We start from the raw sequence: 25265 nt of genomic DNA, 5'->3' as shown, positions 1-25265 counted from the left end.
CTTATTATTTTATTTTCTCCAACTTTTGAGTTTGCTTAGCAACTATTATAGCACAAGGGAACAGCAACTGTGATAATTAAACAAAAACCCGGTTGACAAACATTTTTCAGTAACATGCTTTTGAAGAAAGAACAAATGGGAGAGGTTGAGGGAATCTTACACAGAAGGGATTTCCTGCAGTGTTACTGAAATTTGGAGTCAAACAGGTTCTTTGGAAGAGAGTTCTGGGTATCTTTTATGTGTATCCTCAAAGTTCGTTTGGAGACAAATTAGAAAAACCGAAGGAGAATAGAATTAGAAATTCTATCTGGAATAGTATAGATCAAGCTGTAATGCGTTTCATGGACCATTTAAGATTCTAGAGTGGTAGAAATAGGCTTTAAACATTTTTATAACCTCTACAGTGCCTAACTCAGTATTTTGAACCTAGCCAGCTCTGTAAATCATAACTAACACTTACACAGCACTTTCTACATGCCAGGCACTGTGGTAGGCACTTTACATATAGTAATTCATATAATCCTTACAAAAATCCAATGAGGGGTGTCTGGGTGGCTCAGTCGGTTAAGCGTCCGACTTCAGCTCAGGTCACGATCTCGCGGCCCGTGAGTTCGAGCCCCGCGTCGGGATCTGGGCTGATGGCACAGAGCCTGGAGCCTGTTTCCGATTCTGTGTCTCCCTCTCTCTCTGCCCCTCCCCCATTCATGCTCTGTCTCTCTCTCTCTCAAAAATAAATAAAAGTTAAAAAAAATTAAAAAATCCAATGAGATACGTACTGTCATTATCATCTTCACGTTATGGATGAGGAAACAGGCACAGAGATGTCAAATTACTTGCCTAAGGTCAGGCAACCAGAGGCCGGGATTAGCTTCAGCAGCCTGGGACCAGGGTGTGCGCTAAACCAAAACAGTACTCTACCACCTGAGTGTCCTGAATTCCCCAGAAATGTCTGCTTTAACTAAGGAATACATGTGGCACATACTGTGATATAACCCATTTATTTGCTTTCTTTCTCAGGCGAGCTGTGGTGAGGGCCAGAAAGAGAACTTGTTTGGAGCCCTGGGCTATTGGCCTCATCACCTTTATATCCCTGATTGTCCTGGCAGTGTGCATTGGACTTACTGTTCATTATGTGAGATACAGTAAGTATGGGCTGCCCTGGCATCATGTGATTTACCCCCAAATATTTCCTCTTGTGCATTCCAGTTTTGATTTGCCTCAGGCCTATTCATTCATGCCCACAACTTATTTGCATAGCTGGTACAAAGAATTCTTTACCTACCTGTCTCTTACTTAATCCTCACAAGCCAAGAAGGATTCTTTCATCTATCTTTGATGTAGCAATGCTTCCTGCTGGGAATAGCATGCTAGTTTTAATATTCGTTAATAAGCGATAATCAAATATTAAATAGGAAGACCATAGGAGAGTTAGAGTCCACTGTGTTGAGTTGTTTGAAGACATAGGACAATCACCTTGATTTAAAATTATTCCAACTTATTGAAATCCTGAGAGCCCAATAAATTAATTACATAATCAAGGATCAGAGGGAAGTAGGCTCTATTCTTTACGAGTAAGATAGAAAAATGCCATAATGATATATTGTTGAATAAGTGCCCATTTCTGTTATTTTAAATCTAATCTCGGAATATATTGCATGTGATTAAAGAGGATAGGATATGATGAGAAGGTTAATTATAAAGAGGTTCACTCTGGTAGTCAGGTGTCTCACATCTAGATGAACCATGAGTGTGCTATGTTATTAGAAAGGTCCCCAGGGTGCTTTAGGACTATTCTTCTATAACAACCCTTCTGAAGTTTCCCTCTACTTTGCTTGGGGTTGTAATTACTTGACTCCACTATGACCTATTGGCTTAATATCTCCCTTAGTGACTAACTAATTCTTTGATGTCAAGACACTGTAACCAAAGAAGCTAATCACTTGATTCAAATTTAATTGCAAATTTGCACAAGTTGCTTTCCTATAAAGAGACAGTATGATCAGTAAATTGGTTATCTACTTCCACTAGCAGACATAATCTCAATTCCAATCTCAAATCCAATCTCAATTTCTAAAGCAAGGTGGACCATTTCTGGGTAGTTCAAAGTAAAAATATTTAAAGTAAATACTTGTTTTGGTAGAATTTGCCCACACACAAATCTTTAAATTTGGAGTATCTATATTTTGATGATTTCTCTGGAGCATGTTTTTAATTAAAAAAAAAAGAATGGCTAAAATAACTTAATTCTATAGTTCTGTTATGAATATATTGAGTCTCATTATACTATAAACATCATTATTTCTCTCTACAGATTCCTAGCACTGTATGATAAAGATTAGTGAGGGGTATCTAGGTGGCTCAGTCTGCCAAGTGTCTGACTCTTGGTTTCAGCTCAGGTCATGATCTTACGGTTCGTGAGTTTGAGTCCCGGGTTGGGCTGTGCTGACAATGCAGAGCCTGCTTGGGATTCTCTCTCTCCCTTTCTCTCTCTGCCCCTCTCCTGCTCATGCTGTCTCTGTCTCTCTCAAAATAAATAAACTTAAAAAAAGATTAGTAAATCATATGTATGATATCTTCATGGGGCATACTTTGGTTTGTCTGACTTCACAAGGAATTCCTAGTAATGCTAGAGGTTTCATTACTGAAGTGAGAGAAAATGTTTCTTACTATTTCTCCTTTGCTTTTTCTAAGCCATGCATTATAAGGCTTACAAATCTTACTCACATGCATAAAATGAAAACCTGGCAAGGTTTTTCCAGTAACTTGTTCCTGGATCCTATTGTCTGGATGATCAGTATGGTAATATGGAACACTCAACTTCCACTGCCCACACAGCACATCTGAATAAATAGTGATTGTTGTGATATGTGTTACTGTCTTACATGTATGACCCGCCCTCTGTTTGGAGATATAAACAAAGAACAGAGTGGATATAGCACATGAGCATTGAGGAGTTGGCACACCTAGATAACCAACTAAACCAAATAGTTACGGAAACAGACAGGTTAGGATGGAGGTAATTCACCTTGAAAAAAACATCATTTTGGCAAAAAGTCCAGGACAGCGTAGAATTGTGTGGGCGGCTTCTATCCAGGGGCCTTTAGGTCTGCCTTTTTGCCCTTTTGTAAATTGTCTGACAGGAGGTGACTCTCTTATGAGCAATATCCTTATAGGTTACAGATTCAGGAACTTGTTAGAAAATTATCAGCAAACTAGTGTTCATCCTTATTTTTCTTACTTTTCTGTTAATATTCCTCAATAATATTTCCCAACAACTACACATGCCATATAATTTTGGCAACTGGGAATATATTTTGACTCTTGGTGACCTATTTCAGTCTCTTCAACAAAGTAAAATATTGACTACAGATAAGTTGTTCATTTGGGTGAAACATATGAAGTTGTCATATTTGAGCATATTTGGCTTATACAAATGGCAGTTTCAAAAAGTCAATCTAATAATTTAAAACAGAATAAGAATAATATGTATAAGTCAGTTATCTCTACTTTTCAGTGAGGGGATAGGTACCCCACCAGTAGTATTACATGGGAGCTTATTAGAAATGAGGATTATTATGCCCAATTTAGACCCAATGTTCAGTATTTCAATAAATTAAAAAGCTTCTTTGGGATTATGTGTATTTCCGGGGAACTTCCTGGATTTCAGGTCATTCTGGCCTTTCAGGGCAAGACCGTTCAGTGAAAGGGAGGTAAGGAAAGAGGGAACAAGGCAAAACCTCCCTAGCACCTCACTTTGGTGGCTCATTTCCAGGAGGTCCTAACATTTCAGGCTGCCATCCAACATCTTTTGCATCACTGACCATTCCTTAGCCATTCCCTAGCCTTGCCAACCCAACCAAATCCTCTGGATGGCTCGGATATTCTTTTGAAATTTACCAGTAGTTTTTTCCCAAAACTCTTATGTATGAGAGACTTCTTATACAGCTTCAGTGAGTGGGTTTGGTTTTTCCCACCCAAAAAGTGGTATGTAAAGAAAGTTTGTGTTATGAGAATTAGAGCTTGACTTGAAATCCAGTTCTGTCTTTTCTGGCTATGTCATGTTAGAGTTGGGCAATTTCCTTACATTTCAGAGACTGTAGTCTTTACCTGTTAAATGTGGACATACTGCCTTCCCATGGAGATTATAGTAAACTAATGTTAGTTTCCCTTTCCTCTGGGGTTCAAGTGAAGAGGAAAAGAATGAGAAGCAAGAGAGAAGAGGAAAGAAATTGAGATTGCGTAAGGCACACTCCATTCTCCTACAATAACCACACACAACTGTCTTGATCACCATTATATTCCTAATACTCAACACAGAGTCTTTCATAGAAGAATTAATATTTGTTGAATTAATGAATCTTCTTAAGGTCCCATGCTTGCTTCAGGTATAGAAGGGTAGATGAATACTGCGTTAATTTTCAGCAGGCCCAAAATGAGGGCTGCTTAAACCGGATGAAGAAAGTGTAGACAATGGCTAAGGAAACAGGACACTCCTTATGGCTGGTGGGAGAAAATAAGTGGAGTGAGAAGGGAGTCAGGTGAAATTAAGTGTCCCTGGAAGGTTATGTCAGATGGCAGCTCTAGCTCTCTACCTGAACTCCAAGCATTTTCATCTCTACCCTTATCTCCTTCTTTAGCCCCAAAACATTTTCTTACACTATGGTCGCTGTGGCCAGAATTGATACGTAGTTTCCTGAATTGGAAGAAATCTACTTCTGGAATATAATAGTAAGTTTACTAGGGGCGCCCGGGTGGCTCAGTCGGTTAAGCGTCCGACTTCAGCTCAGGTCACGATCTCGTGGTCTGTGAGTTCGAGCCCCGTGTCGGCCTCTGGGCTGATGGCTCAGAGCCTGGAGCCTGTTTCCGGTTCTGTGTCTCCCTCTCTCTCTGCCCCTGCCCCGTTCATGCTCTGTCTCTCTCTGTCTCAAAAAAAACCAAAAACAAAACAAAACAAAAAAACAAAAAAAAATAAGTTTACTCTTTGGAAACTTCTGAGTCCATTTTATTTTGACACTTCTTTAAAAAATTTAAATCCAAGTAAGTTAACTTATAGTGTAATGATGGTTTCAGGAGTAGAATTTAGTGATTCATCACTTATATATAACACCCAATTGTCATTCCCACAAGTTCCCTCCTTAATGCCCATCACCCATTTCACCCATTCCCCACTCAACACCCCTGTAGCAACCCTCAGTTTGTTCTCTGTATTTAAAAGTCTCAAATGGTTTGCCTCCCTCTCTGTTTTTATCTTATTTTTCCTTCCCTTCCCCTCTGTTTATCTGTTTCGTTTCTTAAATTCCACATATGAGTGAAATCATATGATGTTTATCTTTCGCTGACTGCTGAGTCCATTCTTGTTTGTACGTTCTGATGGTGTAACTTGCTGCCTCTCGTGGCTAATTCAGGAATGGGTAACAAATGACTAATCAGCCCGCAGGAACACCAAGCATTTCTTATGGCTTTTACACTCTAAATCTTATGATGATGAGTGTTGTTTTTTATTCTGAGATAACCAGGAAGCTCAGGGCAAGATAATGGAGATGACGACCTGGGGTAGGACACTCTTTCTGGTCTAAACAGGGAAATAATGATGTTTTACACACATCTAATTAAAAGTATTATGGGTTTTTTTCCCTCTCTCCTCATAGACCAAAGGAAGACCTACAATTACTATAGCACATTGTCATTTACAAGTAACAAACTATATGATGATTTCGGAAAAGAGGCTTCTAAAAATTTCACTGAAATGAGCCAGAAAATTGAATCAATGGTAAGCACTTTTTTCTCCATTTCTAGGCATTTGCAATCACTTTATATCATAAGTTTTGGTACCTAGCTTCCAAAACATCCATTCAACTGATCTTGTGTATCTTTGAAAAATGGGAAGCAGCCCTGCCTGAAAGATATAAAACAGACTGACAGTACATGACTTGGAGAGCACACCTTGCAGGGCTGAGGCAAGTGAACTGTAGACTTTCCTTCATGTCCCTCCTACTTGCTCTTCAATAGCTAGTGCTACAATCTTGATGAGTGGAGTCCAGGAATTTTGGGAATGTGAGGGTGACCCAAAATATGACTGTTGTATCCTATAGAAGACACCTTGAGCAAAAGACGATGAGACTGAAACTATTCAGACACATACTTGAATGGTATTTTGGTATTCAAAAATATCTGACCTTGGGCTGGTTTTTGGTATATGAGTCTATAGGAAATACATGGATACTCATCTCTACCTTTAAGACATCAACATTCATTCTCAGAGATGAATCAAATATTTTAAAAAGTGGAAAAATTATCAGTTTAGGCCAAGAGAGCAACAGTCTGTGTGATGATTCGAATCATTATCAGATTACTTAGAGAATAATTTGGACTTTTCCTGACAGTGTATGAGGTAATTTGTGGCATATGATGTGATGGAAAATACCCTAAACTAGAAGTTGGGACACTTAGTTTTAGAACCACCTGTTACCAATTTTCATTCTGGACAAATTTTCTTATGTGAAAATTAAGGTATTAGACTAGATAATTTTAAAATTGTCTTCCATATCCAATATCCTGAGTGAGAACATAATGGCAGTTATGTGCATAGAAACTGCCTAATAGACTAGAAGCCTGAGGATTTAAATACATTTGTAAGGAGGGGGTCAAATCCTGGTTGAATTTGTACTTATAAACAACAAATCAGGAAAATATCTGAATATACTCTCTTCTAAAACTATATTATATATATACATATACACATATATATAGACTGTATATGAATATACTCTCTTCTAAGACTATATATATATATATATATATATACATATATATGTATATATATAAAATAAAGAAAAGAAAATGGAACTAAAAAGGTCAAAAAAGATGCAACTATTTGCCTTGTTTTTTGTGACATTCACTAAAAGAAATTTTATAAGATCCAAAATGATTTACGTATGAAGGAATATAGATAGGACTCTTGAACACTCTTAAAATTAATAATAATTTTTAAATTATTTGATTAAATATAAGCCCTTAAATAAAAATATCCAAGTGAATGTTGTCATTAGAGGACTCACTTGTACTATGCTGATCTGTCTTATAATTGAAGTAACTGCTCTTGGGCACAAAGAGGAGTCAGCAAAAGATATGAAAGAATAAAAAGGCTCATTGTTCCTGTCAGTCAATCACTAGCTTGTAGTAACTGTGTTTGGTTAATATTCACACACTTGAAACCAAGAAATACTTGACATGTTTACCTTGACTTCTAATTTAAAATTTTAATTTGGCTAGAATTCTTTAAAAAAAATTTTTTTTAAATGTTTTTATTTATGTTTGAGACTGAGAGAGAGAGACAGAGACAGAGACAGAGACAGAACACGAGCTGGAGAGGGGCAGAGAGGGAGAGGGAGACATAGAATTGGAAGCAAGCTCCAGACTCCGAGCAGTCAGAACATAGCCCCACGTGGGGCTCAAACTCACGGACCATGTGATCATGACCTGAGATGAAGTCAGACGCTTAACCGACTGAGCCACCCAGGAGCTCCAAGTTGGATAGAATTCTTAATTATAGTAGTAAGAAATATCTCCACAAGATACATTCTGGTATCTTATTAAAGTAAACCTTACAGAACATATTAGGCTAAGTATCCTAGTTCACATGGGCCTTTCTAAGAGCATTTTGAGTACTGAAGTGGGTGCAGATAATGCCAGGATATTTGGTAACTTCTTCACAAGGTTTAAGAACCACGTGACACTGTCATACACCCACATCTATGATCCAACCATCAGTTGGCAGAACTATTCAATTTCCTTTGTTTACCTACAGTAGAAGTCTGTATCTCAGGGTATGAATATTTACTCTTTCTTTTCATAAAACAGTGTGTTTATTCCTTTTTAGTCTCTTTCTGAGTGTACACAGCAGATGTCATTCTTGGCCAACTACTGTGGTTCCCAGATATCTCCTAAGGTAGAGTTCAGTTGAAATTACTGAGAATACCAGAAAAGATTCTTTGAGATTCTTCAAGTTGAGTGAATTGTGAAATGTTGATTAATGTTTCTTGTTTTGCTTTGTTTTGTTTTTAAATTTTCCATAGAGCTTTAAATTGACTTGTAGAAAATTATTCTTGCTGATGTATGTTGAATATTTTTGGAACAGGTAAAAAATGCATTTCATAAATCTCCATTGAGGGGAGAGTTTGTCAAGCCTCACATTATCAGGTTCAGGTATGTAAATCTAAAATGCTGACTTCTGAATATAATTTAAAACTAAAGCTGTTAACTTGGCTAGTAATAAATACTATTGGAAATATTAATGATATGATATAATTCAATTAAACCAATATTCATTTGACAACTGTTCTAAGGCACGGATCATAATTTGCTTTACTCATTCTCTAAATCCATAAGAAAGCATTTGCAAGGTGAGGTAAGGGACGAGTATTATTGGTGGCTATATTATTGAATTGTTCTTTGGGAATCTAATTACAAAAATAGGGACCTAAGCCATATACCTTAGTTTAATAACCAATTTTTCCCTCTGTAAAATAGCATAGTAGATGAGGTTTGTCTTACCCTCTTCATTCTCCTCTTTATGAATTTTGTTTACTTTTTTCATCTCTGTCTCTTTCTGCTCCAAATATTTATTTAAGAAAATTCCAGATCTGATCATCTACCATCAATAAATAGAAGTTCAGAGCACAACATTTTAAGCAAAATACTATATAAGTATCTTAAATAATATATTGTCTTAATAAAAATTATTTGTATTTTTAAAAAACAGAATGAGAGCTGTTTCCAGTATCATTTCAATGACAAAAACTGCAAGTTACCTCTCAGTCTATCATTTAGCTGACATCTCTAAATGTCTAAACATCTCTAAATGAGGTGTTACTTTGACCACTTTCTTCTGAGAAGTCTGTATTCCCTGGGATTTGAAATACTATTCTTTCTTGGATCTGTATCTACTTCTCCAATCCTTAAATTTTCACTCTCTCAAGGGGACTTCATGCACCCACATGACTTCATACTATCGAAATCCAAATTTCTATTTCCAATCTAAACTGTTTTTCTGATTTCTAGAGCTATCTGCCTGCCCATGCACATCTCCACATGTAGGTTCCACAGAAAATTCTCTAACTCAAGTGAAACCCACTGACACTAATGGGAAACCTGGACATCATCCTACACTCCTCCATTTCCTGGGCCCCTCACATTTTATGAATAACCATGTTCTTCCAGTTCTACCTTCCAAATCACTTTCCAATTTGTCTACCTCTTCATCTTAGTAACCTTCTTACTCATTAGTATTTTTTCTGCAATCAGTGGGAAGAAATGCAAGTTTGTACAAAAGATGAAGTTAGTCTTACAGATTTTAAGCTGAGATACTAGGGGACATGAGCCTGAAATACGAGTCTCACTCGGGGGAGGAAAAGGGAGCTGAGTTGAAGATATGCCTTTGCCCATTCTCAATCAAAGTACTAGAGAGTGTGGATGTAACCAGAATTTTTCAGGAAAAGGGTAATGCAAGGAAAAAAATGATGATGAAGAAAGCCTGAAGAAAATAATACTTAAGGAGATGGGAAAAAATAGGAGCCAAGGAAATAGGGAAGGAGAAAGAAAAAAAGAGATATCATGAGAAAGGCACCACTGATACAAAAGACAAAAAGTTTCAAGCATGGAATGGTCAGCATTGGCAAATACTCCTGAGAGACCAAGTAATATGACCAGAAATAATTCACTGGATATGCCAATGAGGAAGTCATTTAGTGTACAGAAAAGACTCAGTGGGATGGAAAGGGAGGAAGTAGATTGCAAGGAAGTAAATATGAGGCACAGTGTAATTTACCCTTTCAAGAAGGTTTGTTGTGATAAGGTGAGAGATAAATTGAATAGCTGGGGTAGAGAGACAGTTTTGTTTGTTTTTGTTTCTATTAGTCAACCAGTATAGGAATAGTTTAAGAGAAGGAATAAAGAATAATTGTTGTACGGTGTTGCTTAGTCAGTGAAAGGGGTGAGATACATAACAATATTCTCATTAAAGTCCTATTTGTTTTTTCAGATTACAAAAACAATATAAATATATATAAAATTCAAATAACACAATATCACATAAAATAGAAGGCAAAAACTCCCTCTCTAATAATTCCATTTGCAGAAGTAACATAGTTTCTTAACAATTGGTTGTGTGGTATTTCACTACAAGTATGTGTCAGGGTTGATTTAGCCAATGCCCTTGTGATGGACACTTGGGTTGTTACATATTTTTTTCTGATTTAAAAACAAGGTTATGATAAACATTTGTATAAATCTCTTTGCACACACAAAAGTTTATTTGAAGAGAGTGCTGTATCAGAGAAATGGATCATCAAATGTATAATTGATAAACAAAACTGACCTCTAAAAATAAGGTTCTAATTTACATTCTCATTTACAGTTTATATGAGAAGTCAATACACTGTATAGTGGGGAGTAAAATTCTTTGAGAACTGATTATATATGAAAAAAAAGGAGGTAGAGTAGCTGACAGAAAATGAGAAAGAGAAGTCAAGGATGATTCCAGGAAGTAATTCATCCAAACAACACTAAGGCTAATTAATGCTCTATTTTGAAAATATAATCACATGAAGTAACAACAATTTGGTCAAGCTTTCTAATATCCCTAGGATTAGAAGTTGTTTAGGAAAGCATGAAGTTGCTTAGGAGATTTCACTGGATTTAAGCCACTGGGAATTAAACCTGGAGGCCAAACCCAGAGTTGATTTCACATTGATCATATGGTATATTTAATAGTATTAAATGGTTGACAAGAGGGTATCTTTTTATATTAATAACTAGATATTTTGGTGTTAAGGGACACCATGAGCATACTATCTTACTATCAGGGAGGATAAGTTGGAAGTTTTATATGTGGAAAACAATAGGAATATAGAATGAAACAAATTGGATCTTTTAAATTACATTATGGATTTGTTTTGTGTGTGTGTTTCAAATGGATGATAAAGAAAAAAATAGATTGTGATATTACCACAAATCTAATTTTGAACTTTATCTTTAAAACCATTTTTTTCTGTTTTTCTTTTTGATCCACAGTCCAGAGGAACATGGAGTGTTGGCTCATATGTTGCTGATTTTTAGATTTCGCTCTACTGAGGATCCTGAAGCCATCAATAAAATTATTCAACGTGTTCTAACTGAAAAGCTGCATGATGCTGTAGGACCCCCTAAATTAGATCCTGAATCAGTTGAAATTAAAAGTAAGTTTCTTTCTGTTATTTAGCTTAATTTTCTTACATAGAACAGCTCCATGTTAGTTTTGGTCTTAGGCACTGATTTTATTTATTTATTTATTTATTTATTTATTTATTTATTTATTTATTTAAAATCCAAGTTAGGTAACATATGATTTCAGGAATAGAATTTAGTGATTAATCACTTAAATATAACACCCAGTGCTCATCCCAACAAGTGCCTCTTAGGCACTGACTTTTAAAAATTGTTTTGGATATCCTTTAATTATGGAGTCTTGCCATCAATAGAACATTTATTTGGGACTAAATTGGTCCTAATAAAGTATTTTAATTTTAATACTACCCTAAACTTATGTCTCCTATGCACATCTCTCATTAACCCCGGGTCTGTGTTCTTTCTCTGTATTGGGACTTACATCTCAGCTCTAGCATCCAATTATACATGGAGAAAGTGGCTTTGTGCATTCTTCTTCTTGTTGCTTCCATTTTATGTTCTGAGAGTATGATGTATGGAAAGGTTCATGCCATTCACACATTTGCCTTCAAGTTGCATTGATATACCTTGTTATAGCTTCTTTCCTTAGACCATTTACCAATGAAAAATTTATAATTTATTTATACTTATTTTTTATATATTTTACAACTAATTTAAAAAGTCTGAGCTTTTTGTGTGGAGGATAGGGGAATGAAATAAGCAGGAGTATGTCCTCATTACCAGAAAGGAAGAAATATAGTAGATCCTCAGTGGAAATAAATGTTTGGTTAAGAGTTGTGTGCTATAGAACAATGCTAGTCATAGAAATACCATGTGGGCCAACCCTATGATCTTAAATTTTCTAGTATCCACATTAAAAAAGCAATAGTAAACATGTGAACTTCATTTAAATAGTTTGATATTTAACCCACTATATCAAAGTATTATTATTTCAACAAGTAGTCAATAGAAAAATTATTCATGAGATATTTTATATATTTTTTTGTACTAAGGGTTTGAAATCTAGTGTATATTTTGTTATTTATAGCATATTTCGGTTTAGACTAGCCACATTTCAAGAGCTACTAGGCACATGCGGCTAGTGGACACAGTATTGAACATGGCAGCACTAGAAAATAGAGAAGAGGGAACAAGTAGAAAGTATGAACATAATGTGCTAACATAAAAGCTGATAGACCTAACTAGCAGCATGGCCTAATGGTCACCTACCCTGTTTGCTTAGGAAGAAAGACTTGGGTAGTTAGGACCAGCTACATAATTTATGGGGCCTAGTGCCAAATGCTGGACTCTTTTCAAAAAGCAACAAAAACTTACCACTAAGAGTATTAATATATAAGATTTCTTTCTTCTACAGTCTCTCTTGACTCGTCATGGTATTTTTTATTTGCTAATTATTTGCTAATAATTTGCTAATAATTATTTGCCATTCTATATGAAAAAATTGAAATTTTAAATTACTAGCATGAGATGTATCGTTCCTCTTCATGTTGTAAAATATCAATTTCAAATGCAAATGTAAAAGCATTTAAGTATATGGAATTATGAAAATTATACAACAGTATTTCACACATGCATGAATTTGGCTGTAATCAGATCGATAGAAAAACTATACAAGACAAGCTTCACAGTTTTTTTTTTTCCCTTGTTGATATGTGCACATTTTACCAATGTTCTCTACCTTCGGCTTAAGTAAGAAAGACCTGAAAAGTCCTTGTATGTCATTATTTTCAGCAGAAGCTGTTGGCTAATATAAAAAAGTAATGGGAGCAAGAAAGGCTATAATAGGGCCCTTGGGTGGTTTGTGTCTAGTAGAATGCTATTGCTTTCTTTCTGTGTTCTGAGCAAGTCCTGCTTCAAACAGAAAACATGGTCTCCTGGACTGTCACTGCATCCTGGTTCCTTAATGGTAAGCATCACACACTTATTTTGTACTCACTTTGAGTTTGCTGAATGTTGTGGATCCACTGGAATTCTGAGTTCATTGGGTATCACAAATGACATATGCAAATGGGCGCCAGGAGCCCATGGACACATATATTGTGTGTTATCTCCTCTGTGCATGTCATACCCCATTGCTCTTCAGACTTCACTTTTATTTATTTTTATTTTTAAGTTTATTCATTTATTTTGAGAGATGGGGGAGGGGCAGAGGGAGGGAGAGAGAGAGAATCCCAAGCAGGCTGTGTGCTGTCAGTGCAGAGCCCAGTGCGGGGCTCTATCTCACAAAGGGTGACTTCATAACCTGGGCCAAAACCAAGAGTTGGAGACTTAACTGCCTAAACCACCCAGGCTCCCCCAGACTTCACTTTTAAAGCACAAATTATAAAATAAAAAATATTAAGAATTTCAAGACAGTGAGCATTAAACCAAGTGCACAGTCATGCTGAGTGCAGAGCCCAATGTAGATACACATCCATTAAGATGGCCCTTTAAGTAGTATCAAGATCAAAGCCAGAACTTTCTCTAGGAAAAGTCTGAGCTAAGGAAGAACAGGTTATTTGAAACAAGGAGATAAGAGGTGATGATATTTAATATCTACACAGAATAGTCACTTCTTTATTTGAGCCATTTCCCCCCAAAATAGCCAGAATGGAGAAAGTCAGAAAGAAGCTTTCTAGAATATAGATTTCTGGCATATAAATACTATTAAAGACTAAAAGAAAAATTAACATTAACATTTTTGTATTTAAAATTTTTTTTTTCAACGTTTATTTATTTTTGGGACAGAGAGAGACAGAGCATGAACGGGGGAGGGGCAGAGAGAGAGGGAGACACAGAATCGGAAACAGGCTCCAGGCTCTGAGCCATCAGCCCAGAGCCCGACGCGGGGCTCGAACTCACGGACCGCGAGATCGTGACCTGGCTGAAGTCGGACGCTTAACCGACTGCGCCACCCAGGCGCCCCAACATTTTTGTATTTAGAACACTGATTCTGCCATGTTCAAAGAGAAGAGTTTTGATCATTGGAAATCTACTGAATCAGGACATTTAACTGTGTGGAGTTTTATGTATCTGTTGGTTGGCTTAATGCTTGCATAGGGTTAGAACCTGATTGTTGAGAAATAAATAAGCTAAGGAGCCATGCGCTAAAGTTGAAAAGAGGGCAAATTGTCTTTGCAAATTTCAGCAGAAAGAAAAATTAGAGAGATAACATTCTTTTTAAGTGAGAGTGAGGATGGATTTATGGACCTGCCATTCAAAAATGTTATACAAATGGGACTATGCCTGTGAGTTTAGTGGGGAAAAAATCTGAAATAATGGTCAGTAAAAATATCATTGCATTTAGGGAATTAATACCATGGTTTAGAAAAGTATTTCCACAAAAGGGGGAAATACTGCATCTTATTTCTGGTATGAAACTCAGATTCCTGGGTTTCATCATAAAACTACTGAATCAGAATTACTGGGAAGAGGAACAGGAACTGACAGTATAAAGACGTTCTCTCTGTGAGTGTCATTCAGACTAAAGCTTAAAAACGCTGTTCAGATCTCCCTTTTCTCCAAGGTAATGAACATGCTCTACATATGATAAACTAACTGTGTCGCTTTTTTTTTTTTTTTTTTTTTTTTTTTTTACAATCTAGAGGTTCTGTCTTATAACGGAATTAACCAGCCTTTCCTATTTAAAGTACTCAGAGGCATTATGAAATCCTGATGTGCTGGCCCTGTTCTATTCACCATTTCTGTGTATTTCAGAAATCAACAAGACAGAAACAGACAACTTTCTGAACAGTTGTAAGTGTAACATATTTATTAAAATTGCATTATTTGAATGTTAACACTGGATCATTTAGGCTTACTTTGTGTGATATTATAGGGTCAGAATAAAGTTTGATTGATCTGTGCACAGCTCATGGTGCTTTATCTTATTGTTGAAGCACATTTTATTACTAAATAATGAAAAAAATTGGGAGAACTTTGGAGTGGATATATGGGTGTCTGTGGCACAGGTATAGTGGAAATGAGTTGTACACTTGTTAAAGAAGGGAAAAAAGACTCAGTGTTCTGGCTGCAGATATCTATAATAATACTCTTACAAACATTTTCTAAAGATTATATAAAAGTAAACGGCATGTTGGCATTTTTCAGCTATAGGCAGAAGCTCATTGTTACTCTAAACAAAATATTAATGATGATTTTTTAAAAAAATTTTAAGATTTATTTATTATTGAGAGACAGAGAGAGACAGAGCATGAGCATGGGAGGGGCAGAGAGAGGGGGAGACAGAATCTGAAGCAGGCTCCAGGATCTGAGCTGTCAGTACAGAGCCCAATGTGGGGCTTGAACCCACGGACTTTGAGATCATGACCTGAGCCAAAATCGGATGCCCAACTGACTGAGACACCCAGGTGCCCCTTCATGATGATTGTTAATCCCATACTATGGAAATATCAGGCAACTATGGGGTTGGGTATATATTGATAAAATTACTGAAGGCTCAGATAGTATCTTTACCCATATTTTATTTATTATTTTTTTAAGTTTATTTATTTTGAGGGAGAGAGAGAGTATGAGCAGAGGAGGGGCAAAGAGGGAGGGAGGGAGGGAGAGAGAGAGAGAGAGAGAGAGAGAGAGAGAATCCCAAGCAGGCTCCATGCTGTCACCGCAGAGCCAGACGTGGGGTTGAACTGTCAAATTGTGAGATCGTGACCTGAGGTGAAATCCAGAGTTGGACGCTTAACTGACTGAGCCACCCAGGCACTCCTACCTATATTTTAAAAGTACTGACTCTAGGCCTAGTATTTCCCTTCACCTACAGCAGATTACTCCACCATGATTTAGAGGATACATTTGATAATTATGGAGTTAGTACATAATATATTTTTCTTAAATGATGGAAGGAAATGTGCTACTCACCAGCTTAGAATATCAGTTAATTCATGAGCTTGATTAAACATGAGACCAAAGAATAATCCTGTTACGTAAATGGCATGTATTCTTGCCACCGATATTTATTGTGCTAGTGATGTATTAAGCAATAGAAATATAAAATGGATGAGATATAATACCTGCGTAAAGCAGCTTTTACTCTAGTGAGACTAGATGTATGAGATTAATGCATGAACACATAATTCTGAAGCAATGGGTCTCAAGCAAGAGAAATTTTGACCCCCATGGGATCATGACCCACTGTGACTTTGGTTATCATGGTTGTGGGGGGGATGCTACTGGCATCTAATATGTATAGGCCAAGGATTCTTCTGAACATTCGATCATATACAGGATCATATACAGGATACAGTGAAGAATTATGCATCTCAAAAATGTCAATACAGCCAAGGCTGAGAAACCCTGTTATAAACAATATATATACACATATATAATATTATATATGTATATGTATAAAATTGGTGTATATATTATTAGTGTATCTATATATAATTAGCATATATAATAAACCCTGTTATAAACAATGCTTATATGTAAATAATATATATAATTAGTGTATATATGATATATAATTATATATAATTAGTACTGGTAACTATACTAGCATATATACATGTATATATAAACAGACATATATACATATATATGTATATACACAGAGAGAGAGAGAGAAATGATGATGATGATATAAGTATGAAAAAAGCCATAACTAATCCAGTTTGGGGGCAGAGGAATTGTTAGAGAAGGCATCCTAGAGGAGGTAATGAATGACTTAATCCTACAAGATGAATAGATGTTAAATTAATGAACCACTATAGTTTAAGGAAAAGTAAGGACAAGAGAAAATGTTTGGTACTATTGGAGCACAAAGTATGAAAAAAATTGAGATAGTAACGCAATTTGATACTTAGAAGCAACTGCTAAGTAAGGCATTGTCTCTCTTTGGCAGGCTGTGGGACACGAAGGAATAAAACTTCAAGACAGAGTCTCAGGATCGTTGGTGGGACACCTGTAGAGGAGGGAGAATGGCCGTGGCAAGCTAGCCTGCAGTGGGATGGGATGCATCGCTGTGGAGCAACTTTAATTAATAGCACGTGGCTTGTGAGTGCCGCTCACTGCTTTAGAACGTAAGTCTTGAAACTTGTGAATGACTGGGGGTAAGCAAAGTGCACTCATGCACTCGGGCTTGGCAGGAAGGAAATACCTTGCGAAGTTTGAAAGAGATGAGTTTAAATTTTTTTTTCTGTAATGTTTATTTTTGAGAGAGATAGAGACCGAGTGCGAGTGAGGGAGGGGCAGGGAGAGAGGGAGACACAGAATCTGAAACAGGCTCCAGGCTTCCAGCCGCCAGCACAGAGCCTGATTGGGGCGGGGGGGGGGGGGGGGTGTAGCGGGCTCAAACTCACGAACCGTGAGATGATGACCGGAGCCGAAGTCGGGCGCTCAACCGCCTGAGCCACCCAGGCACCCCGTGAAAGAGATGAGTTTAATATGGAGGTAACATACACATCACAAAGAGTGGAAGGCTCCTAAACCTTAGTGAGAGGTTTAATGGTCGGGAATTGGAAATGGCATCAAAATACATGTAGATAAATTATCCACTGATAAAGAAATAATAATTTGTCAAAGCAAGCCGGTGTTTTAAAGAAATTTTAAAGTCATCTTTGGACTTTGAGCCTGATGTCAAAGAGCCTTAGCTCTCTGCTGTGTATCTATCAGGAATGGGGGCTGGGTGGATTGCAGATTTGACCTCAAAGGAGAAATTCTACATGGCAAGAAATAATTAAATATGAAGACATTTGGTAGTAACAAATTATACAACTGAAGTATTCCAAGGAATGAAGACCTTTTAACCTAATGCAAAATGCCTATGTATATAGGATAGTAATGTTTTGTTAAATTTATGTGTAGCCTTTTCAGTTTTCAGAGAAATGTGTATGTTTGTGAGTAGGGAGCATGGTACATAGAATACATTTGTTCCTGCATCTGTACAAAATATGTTTTCTGTATGTCTCCTGGAGTCACTGATTCCTAGAAATGTCAAAAGGCTCTAGGATCTGGAGTAAGCGATTCAGTGCAGAGTGGCATGTATTTCCTAAAAACCACACCACTGTGGCATTTCCACCTCACCTTACTCCTGAGCCAGATTCTCAGATTGGAAAGAGTTTATTTTTATACATAGAAACTGTAATTTTATTTTTATTTTTTTAAAGGTTTTTACTTAATTTTGAGAGAGAGAGAGAGAGAGCAAGCAGGGGAAGGGCAGAGAGAGAGAGAAGGAGACACAGAATCCAAAGCAGGCTCCAGGCTCTGAGCTGTCAGCACAGAGCCTGACGTGGGGGGTGAACCCATGAGCCACGAGATCATGACCTGAGCCGAAGTCAGACGCTTAACCGACTGAGACACCCAGGAGCCCCAGAAACTGTAATTTTAAAAAGAAAACTTATGTTGACACCAGCAGCCTAAAATGTGTAATATAAGTCCTTACATTGGTAGCATAATAAAGTGGAATTTGCTGTTCATATTTTTTTCCTCAGGTATAAGGACCCAACCAGATGGACTGCTTCCTTTGGAGTAACAATAAAGACTCCAAAGATGAAGCAAGGCCTTCGAAGGATATTTGTCCATGAAAAATACAAGTATCCATCACATGACTATGATATTTCAGTTGCAGAGCTTTCTAGCCCGGTCCCCTACACAAATGCAGTACATAGGATTTGTCTTCCTGATGCATCTCATGAGTTCCAACCAGGGGATGAGATGTTTGTGACAGGATTTGGAGCACTGGAAAATGATGGTGAGCATCTGAAGAGAAATCAAACCATAGTAACCCAGTTTGGTATTCTAAGCCTTTTAAAGAATGGAATGTTATTATGCCAAAATATGCTGGTGCATTGGTCCTATGAACCTGGGTAAGTCAGGCCCTGTTTGTAAATTAGGTCTTTTATACGACACAAAGATTCCTTCATTGCTTTAGGTTACTATCAAGTGCCTCACTACTACTGTAGTCATGGTGCTTGGTGAGGTGTCTGAAATAGTAAATATGTCTGAAGTTTTTACTAGGGATTTAACTGCATAGGAGATTAGGAATCATTAATATACTCAATTGTGAAGATGAGAGAATCATATAGCCACCATTCTCCCTACTGAAATTACATTCTAAGTTTCACAATGGAACAGAAGTCACTTAAACAACATGATGCTCTCTCATAAGTATCTAACTTTTCATTTAAAGTAGTAAGGAAATCATTCTTTTCCCCAATATTACTGTACCTGAAAAAATACATATCCTAAATTGCCATCTTATCCAACAATTATGAAAGATTTTCTCAAGGTTTATAGAATATATGTATATCTACAAATATAAAGAATTTTTTGTCTTTAGGTAGTGGTCAAAATCATCTTCGGCAAGTACAGGTGGATCTCATAGACACTAAAACCTGTAACGAACCCCAATCTTACAATGGTGCCATAACTCCTAGAATGTTATGCGCTGGCTCCTTGAAAGGAAAAAGAGATGCATGCCAGGTACGTGGTTTGACCAGTAGTATGCTGTGTAATTTTTTGTTCATCTTTTATTTTGAAATCATTATAATTTGCAGAAGGTTTACAGAGGGGTCTCATGTATTCTTCACCTCATTTTCCCCAAACATTGCATCTCACATCCTATAATACAATATAGAATCTAGGAAATTGACATTGGTGCAATGTGTGTTTCTAGTTCTATGGCATATTTTTTTTACATGTGTTGTATGTTTGTGTAACCATCACTCCAGCTGAGAGATATTCCATCACCACAAAGATCTCCTTTATAGTAACACTTACTTCTCTATCACTTTCTTTTTTTATCTTTTTTCATTTAAATTCCAGTTGGTTAGCATGCAGTGCAATTTTAGTTTCCAGTGTAGAATATAGTGATTCAACAGTTCCATATCACACCTGGTGCTCATCACTACAAGTGAACTCCTTAGTCACCATCACCTATTTAACCACCCCCCCCCCACCTCCCTTCTGGTAACCATCAGTTTGTTCTCTATAGTTAAGAGTCTGCTTCTTGGTTTGCTTCCCTGTCTCTTTTTTTCCCTTTCCTCATTTGTTTTGTTTTGTTTTAAATTTTTTAATGTTTATTTTTGAGGGAGGGAGACAGATAGAGTGAGTGTTTTGTTTGTTTCTTAAACTCCACATCTGAGTGAAATCATATGGTATTTATCTTTCTCCAATTTATTTTACTTAGCATAATACTCTCTAGCTCCATCCAAGTCATTATAAACGGCAAGATTTCATTCTTTTTATGACCGAGTAATATTCCATTATATATACATTATATATATAACATATGTATATTATATGTATATAATATGTATATATGTATGTATATATATATACACACACACACACACTATGTGTATCTATGTGTATATATATATATATATATATATTATATATATATACACTGCATCTTCTTTATCCATTCATCTTCTTTATCCATTCATCAGTCAAAGGACATTTGGGTTGTTCCATAACTTGGCTGTTATAGATAATGCTGCTATTAGGGGGACATGTATCCCTTTGATATTTGTTTGTTTGTTTATTTATTTATTTATTTATTTATTTATAAATTTACATCCAAGTTAGTTAGCATATAGTGCAACAATGATTTCAGGAGTAGATTCCTTAATGCCCCTTACCCATTTAGCACCCCCTCCCAATCCCTCCAGCAACCCTCTGTTTGTTCTCTATATTTAAGAATCTCTTATGTTTTGTCCTCCTCCCTGTTTTTATATTAGTTTTGCTTTCCTTCCCCTATGTTCATCTGTTTTGTATCTTAAATTCCTCATATGACTGAAGTTATATGATATTTGTCTTTGACTGACTAATTTCGCTTAGCATAATACCCTCTAGTTCCATCCAAATAGTTGCAAATGGTAAGATTTCATTTTTTTTATTGCTGAGTAATACTCCACTGTGTATATATATATATATATATGTATATATATATATATATATATATATATATATATATATACCATATCTTCTTTATCAATTCATCCATTGATGGATATTTGGGCTCTTTCTATACTTTGGCTATTGTTGATAGTGCTGCTATAAACATTGGTGTGCATGTGCCCCTTCAAACAGCATTCCTGTATCCCTTGGATAAATACCTAGTAGTGCAATTGCTGGGCCATAGAGTAGTTCTATTTTTAGTTTTTATTTTATTTTATTTATTTTATTTTTAGTTTTTTAAGGAACCTCCATACTGTTTACCAGAGTGGCTGTACCAGTTTGCATTCCCACCAGCAGTGCCAAAGAGATCCTCTTTCTCCGTATCCCCGCAAACATCTGTTGTTGCCTGAGTTGTTGATGTTAGCCATTCTGACAGTTGTAAGGTGGTATATCTCCATGTGGTTTTGATTTGTATTTCCCTGATGATGAGTGATGTGGAGCATTTTTTCATGTGTCGGTTGGCCATCTGGATGTTTTCTTTGGAGAAGTGTCTATTCATGTCTTTTGCCCATTTCTTCACTGGATTATTTATTTTTTGGGTTTTGAGTTTGAGAAGTTCTTTATAGATTTGGATCTATGCCTTTATCTGATATGTCTACATATCTTTATCTGATATGTCTTTTGCAAATATCATCTCCCATTCTGTCAGTTACCTTTTAGTTTTGTTGATTGTTTCCTTCGCTGTGCAGAAGGTTTTTATTTTGATGAGGTCCCAGTAGTTCATTTTTGCTTTTGTTTCCCTTGCCTCCGGAGATGTGTTGAGGAAGAAGTTGCTGCGGCCAAGGTCAAAGAGGTTTTTGCCTGCTTTCTCCTCAAGGATTTTGATGGCTTCCTGTCTTACATTGAGGTCTTTCATCCATTTTGAGTTTATTTTTGTGTATGGTGTAAGAAAGTGGTCCAGGTTCATTGTTCTGCATGTCGCTGTCCAGTTTCCCCAGCACCACTTGCTGAAGAGACTGTCTTTATTCCACTGGATATTCTTTCCTTCTTTGTCAAATATTAGTTGGCCATACGTTTGTGGTTCCATTTCTGGGTTCTCTATTCTGTTCCATTGATCTGAGTGTCTGTTTTTGTGCCAGTACCATACTCTCTTGATGATTACAGCTTTGTAATACAGCTTGAAGTCTGGGATTGTGATGCCTCCTGCTTTGGTTTTCTTTTTCAGGATTGCTTTGGCTATTCGGGGTCTTTTCTGGTTCCATACAAATTTTAGGATTGTTTGTTCTAGCTCTGAATGCTTGAGTTATTTTGATAAGTATTGCATTGAATATGTAGATTGCTTTGGGTTGTATCAACATTTAAATAGTATTTGTTCTCCTATCCAGGAGCATAGAATATTTTTCCATTTTTTTATGTCTTCTTCAATTTCTTTCATCAGCTTTCTATAGATTTCAGTGTATAGATTTTTCACCTCTTTGGTTAGATTTATTCCTAGGTATTTTGCAGTTTTTGGTGCAATTGTAAATGGGATCGATCCTTGATTTCTCTTTCTGTTGCTTCACTGTTGGTATATAGGAAAACAATCGATTTCTGTGCATTGATTTTATATCCTGTGATTTTGCTGAATTCATTGATTGGTTCCAGCAGTTTTTTTGGTGGAATTTTTTGGGTTTTCCATATAAAGTATCATGTCATCTGCAAAGAGTGAAAGGTTGACCTCCTCCTGGCCGATTTGGATGCCTTTTGTTTCTTTGTGTTGTCTTATTGCTGAGGCTAAGACTTCCAGTAGTATCTTGAATAACAGTGGCGAGAGTGGACATCCCTGTCTTGTTCCTGACCTTAGGGGGAAAGCTCTCAGTTTTTCCCCATTGATAATGATATTAGCGTTGGGTCTTTCATATATGGCTTTTATGATCTCGAGGTATGATCCTTCTATCCCTACTTTCTTGGGGTTTCTATCAAGAAAGGATGCTGTGTTTTGTTAAATGATTTCTCTGCATCTATTGAGAGCATCATGTGGTTCTTATCCTTTCTTTTATTGATGTGATGAATCACATTGATTGTTTTGCAGGTATTGAACTGGCCCTGCATCCCAGGTATAAATCCCACTTGGTCGTGGTGAATAATTTTTTAATGTATTGTTGGATCTGGTTGGCTAATATCTTTTTGAGGATTTTTGCATCCATGTTCATCAGAATAATTGGTCTATGGTTCTCCTTTTTAGTAGGGCCTTTGTCTGGTTTTGGAATCAAGGTAATGCTGGCTTCATAGAAAGAGTTTGGAAGTTTTCCTTCCATTTCTATTTTTTGGAACAGCTTCAAGAGAATAGGTGTTAACTCTTCCTTAAATATTTGGTAGAATTCCCCTGGAAAGCCATCTGGCCCTGGACTCTTATTTTTTTGCAGATTTTTGATTACTAATTCGATTTCCTTACTGGTTATGGGTCTGCTCAAATTTTCTATTTCTTCCTGTTTCAGTTTTGGTAGTTTATATGTTTCTAGGAATTTGTCCATCGCTTCCGGATAGGGCATAGACACCTTTAAAATATTTTTTAAAAATAGAGCCCCAAAGACTTCTACCTGTGCAACAGCTCAGTTGAGCGTTTTTTTCTCTTTTTCTGGTTGGCATAATTTTACTCCCATTGTTCTGGCATCCATGCCTAAGACAAAACACATATAAACCATCACAACTTCCATCTTATAATGACATAATTCCCTGATAATGTGTGAACTAATTAGTTTCAGTAGGACAGACTATCTTTCCGTTTTTGATAATTGCTGGTGGACATCACCTGATGAATCTTGTAATCTGTTAGCTATTCTGATTTTTCCATTAATTGCTTTATTCTCAGACTCATTTTTTCCCGTCTCTTAAGCAGATTTAAATTTTGTTGTCTCTGTAATGTCTATTTCTGCATCCGAATCTGCTCTGCCTTCATATAGGCTTGGGTTTTAATTATCAAAATGATTTATTTGGATGCTACCTGTACTTACACTCTTTTTGTATCTCCTACCACCTATGAGGCTATACATCAACACTTATTGGTGAATTGATTTAAAAATTACAAACACGTTATTCCAAATTCAGTTACTATTAGCATTAGTTAACATGTTTACATGAACAAAAGAAAATGCACAAAGAAGTTAGTATAATGCAGAGGGGAAAAGCCAAATGTCTGAGTTAGAGCACTCTGGATTCAAATTCAATTCTGCCACTGAATACATTTGCCATCAGGCAAATTACTTAATTTCTCCAAGTTTTGATTTCCTCATTGTTAATATGGAGAAAATGAAATCTTGCTCCATGTTTTGTTGCCAGAATTAACATGAGTGAATTAGATAATATGTTAATTCAGAGCTCCATAGAGTGCTGAACACCTAATGGGTGGTCAGTACTAAAGACCCCATGATTTTGAGGCAAGATCAGCATGTACCTTGTTTTTCTGAGCTATATAAAGAAACAGCCCTCGGGAGTTTACAAGGCATAAACAATCGGAATTTGTGGTTTTAAATATGTATTTACTAAGTTCTATTTTATGCCAGGCTCTATGCTAAGCACTTTATATTTACTGTTTTATCTAATCTTCAAAATTATCATCAGAGGTAGGTATTATTAGGAGCATTACAAATATATAAATTAAAGGTCTTAGCCGGCTGGAAGAGCCAGACTTGAGATTTAAACCCAGGTGTCTGACTCTAGTGTCTGTCCTTTTTATCAGTAATAGACTCTCCACCCTTCTTTTGGGAGCTATGTCACACTGATAAAGAATATGAGGAATTATAGTCTCAGATGTACCAGATAAGAGTACTCTTCTCCAAAGAGATGTCTCCTTTAATCTCAGTGTACCCACCTCTGAATCTAAGCTAATGTTTCAGGTAGTGGATCTCCTCCCTTATGTGAATTACTGACACAGGGTATCACTTCTGCATCTGAGCACACTGATTTTTGAAAACTTCCCTTTCATTAAATTCAAATTAGAAAAATAACAAAAACTGCCATAATGAACTGAATTATTAGTTACCAATCTCTCTCTTCTCCTGTAGGGTGACTCTGGAGGACCACTGGTTAGTCCAGATGCTAGAGATATCTGGTATCTTGCTGGAATAGTGAGCTGGGGAGATGAATGTGGACAACCTAACAAGCCTGGTGTTTATACTAGAGTGACTGCTTTCCGAGACTGGATCCATTCCAAAACTGGTATCTAA

General features: G+C 36.5%; 1 protein-coding gene across 1 annotated transcript; it reads left to right on the top strand.

The window, feature by feature from the left end:
- The first annotated feature begins 797 nt into the window (after positions 1-797).
- On the top strand, positions 798-25265 carry LOC124521073 (transmembrane protease serine 11E-like). Its single transcript, XM_047092253.1, has 11 exons — positions 798-889; positions 1018-1142; positions 5649-5770; positions 8138-8205; positions 11071-11234; positions 13085-13129; positions 14920-14958; positions 17063-17240; positions 18651-18910; positions 19499-19641; positions 25104-25265. The coding sequence occupies exons 1-11, from the start codon at positions 798-800 to the stop codon at positions 25263-25265; spliced, it is 1398 nt and encodes a 465-aa protein (XP_046948209.1).

The sequence above is a fragment of the Lynx rufus genome, unplaced genomic scaffold (genome assembly GCF_022079265.1).
Source record: "Lynx rufus isolate CCGP_SWC_20201006 ecotype Redwood Valley unplaced genomic scaffold, mLynRuf1.p SCAF_3, whole genome shotgun sequence".
Classification (NCBI taxonomy): Eukaryota; Metazoa; Chordata; class Mammalia; order Carnivora; family Felidae; genus Lynx; species Lynx rufus.
Note: the sequence above shows the minus strand (reverse complement) of the source record. Positions and strands in the feature narration are given on the sequence as shown.

Coding starts and splice junctions, on each gene's coding strand:
- LOC124521073 (XM_047092253.1), top strand. CDS start 798: ATGGATGAGGAAACAGGCACAGAGATGTCAAATTACTTGCCTAAGGTC. Junction 1,143..5,648: donor TGTTCATTATGTGAGATACA/GTAAGTATGGGC, acceptor CTCTCCTCATAG/ACCAAAGGAAGACCTACAAT. Junction 18,911..19,498: donor TGGAGCACTGGAAAATGATG/GTGAGCATCTGA, acceptor TTTTGTCTTTAG/GTAGTGGTCAAAATCATCTT.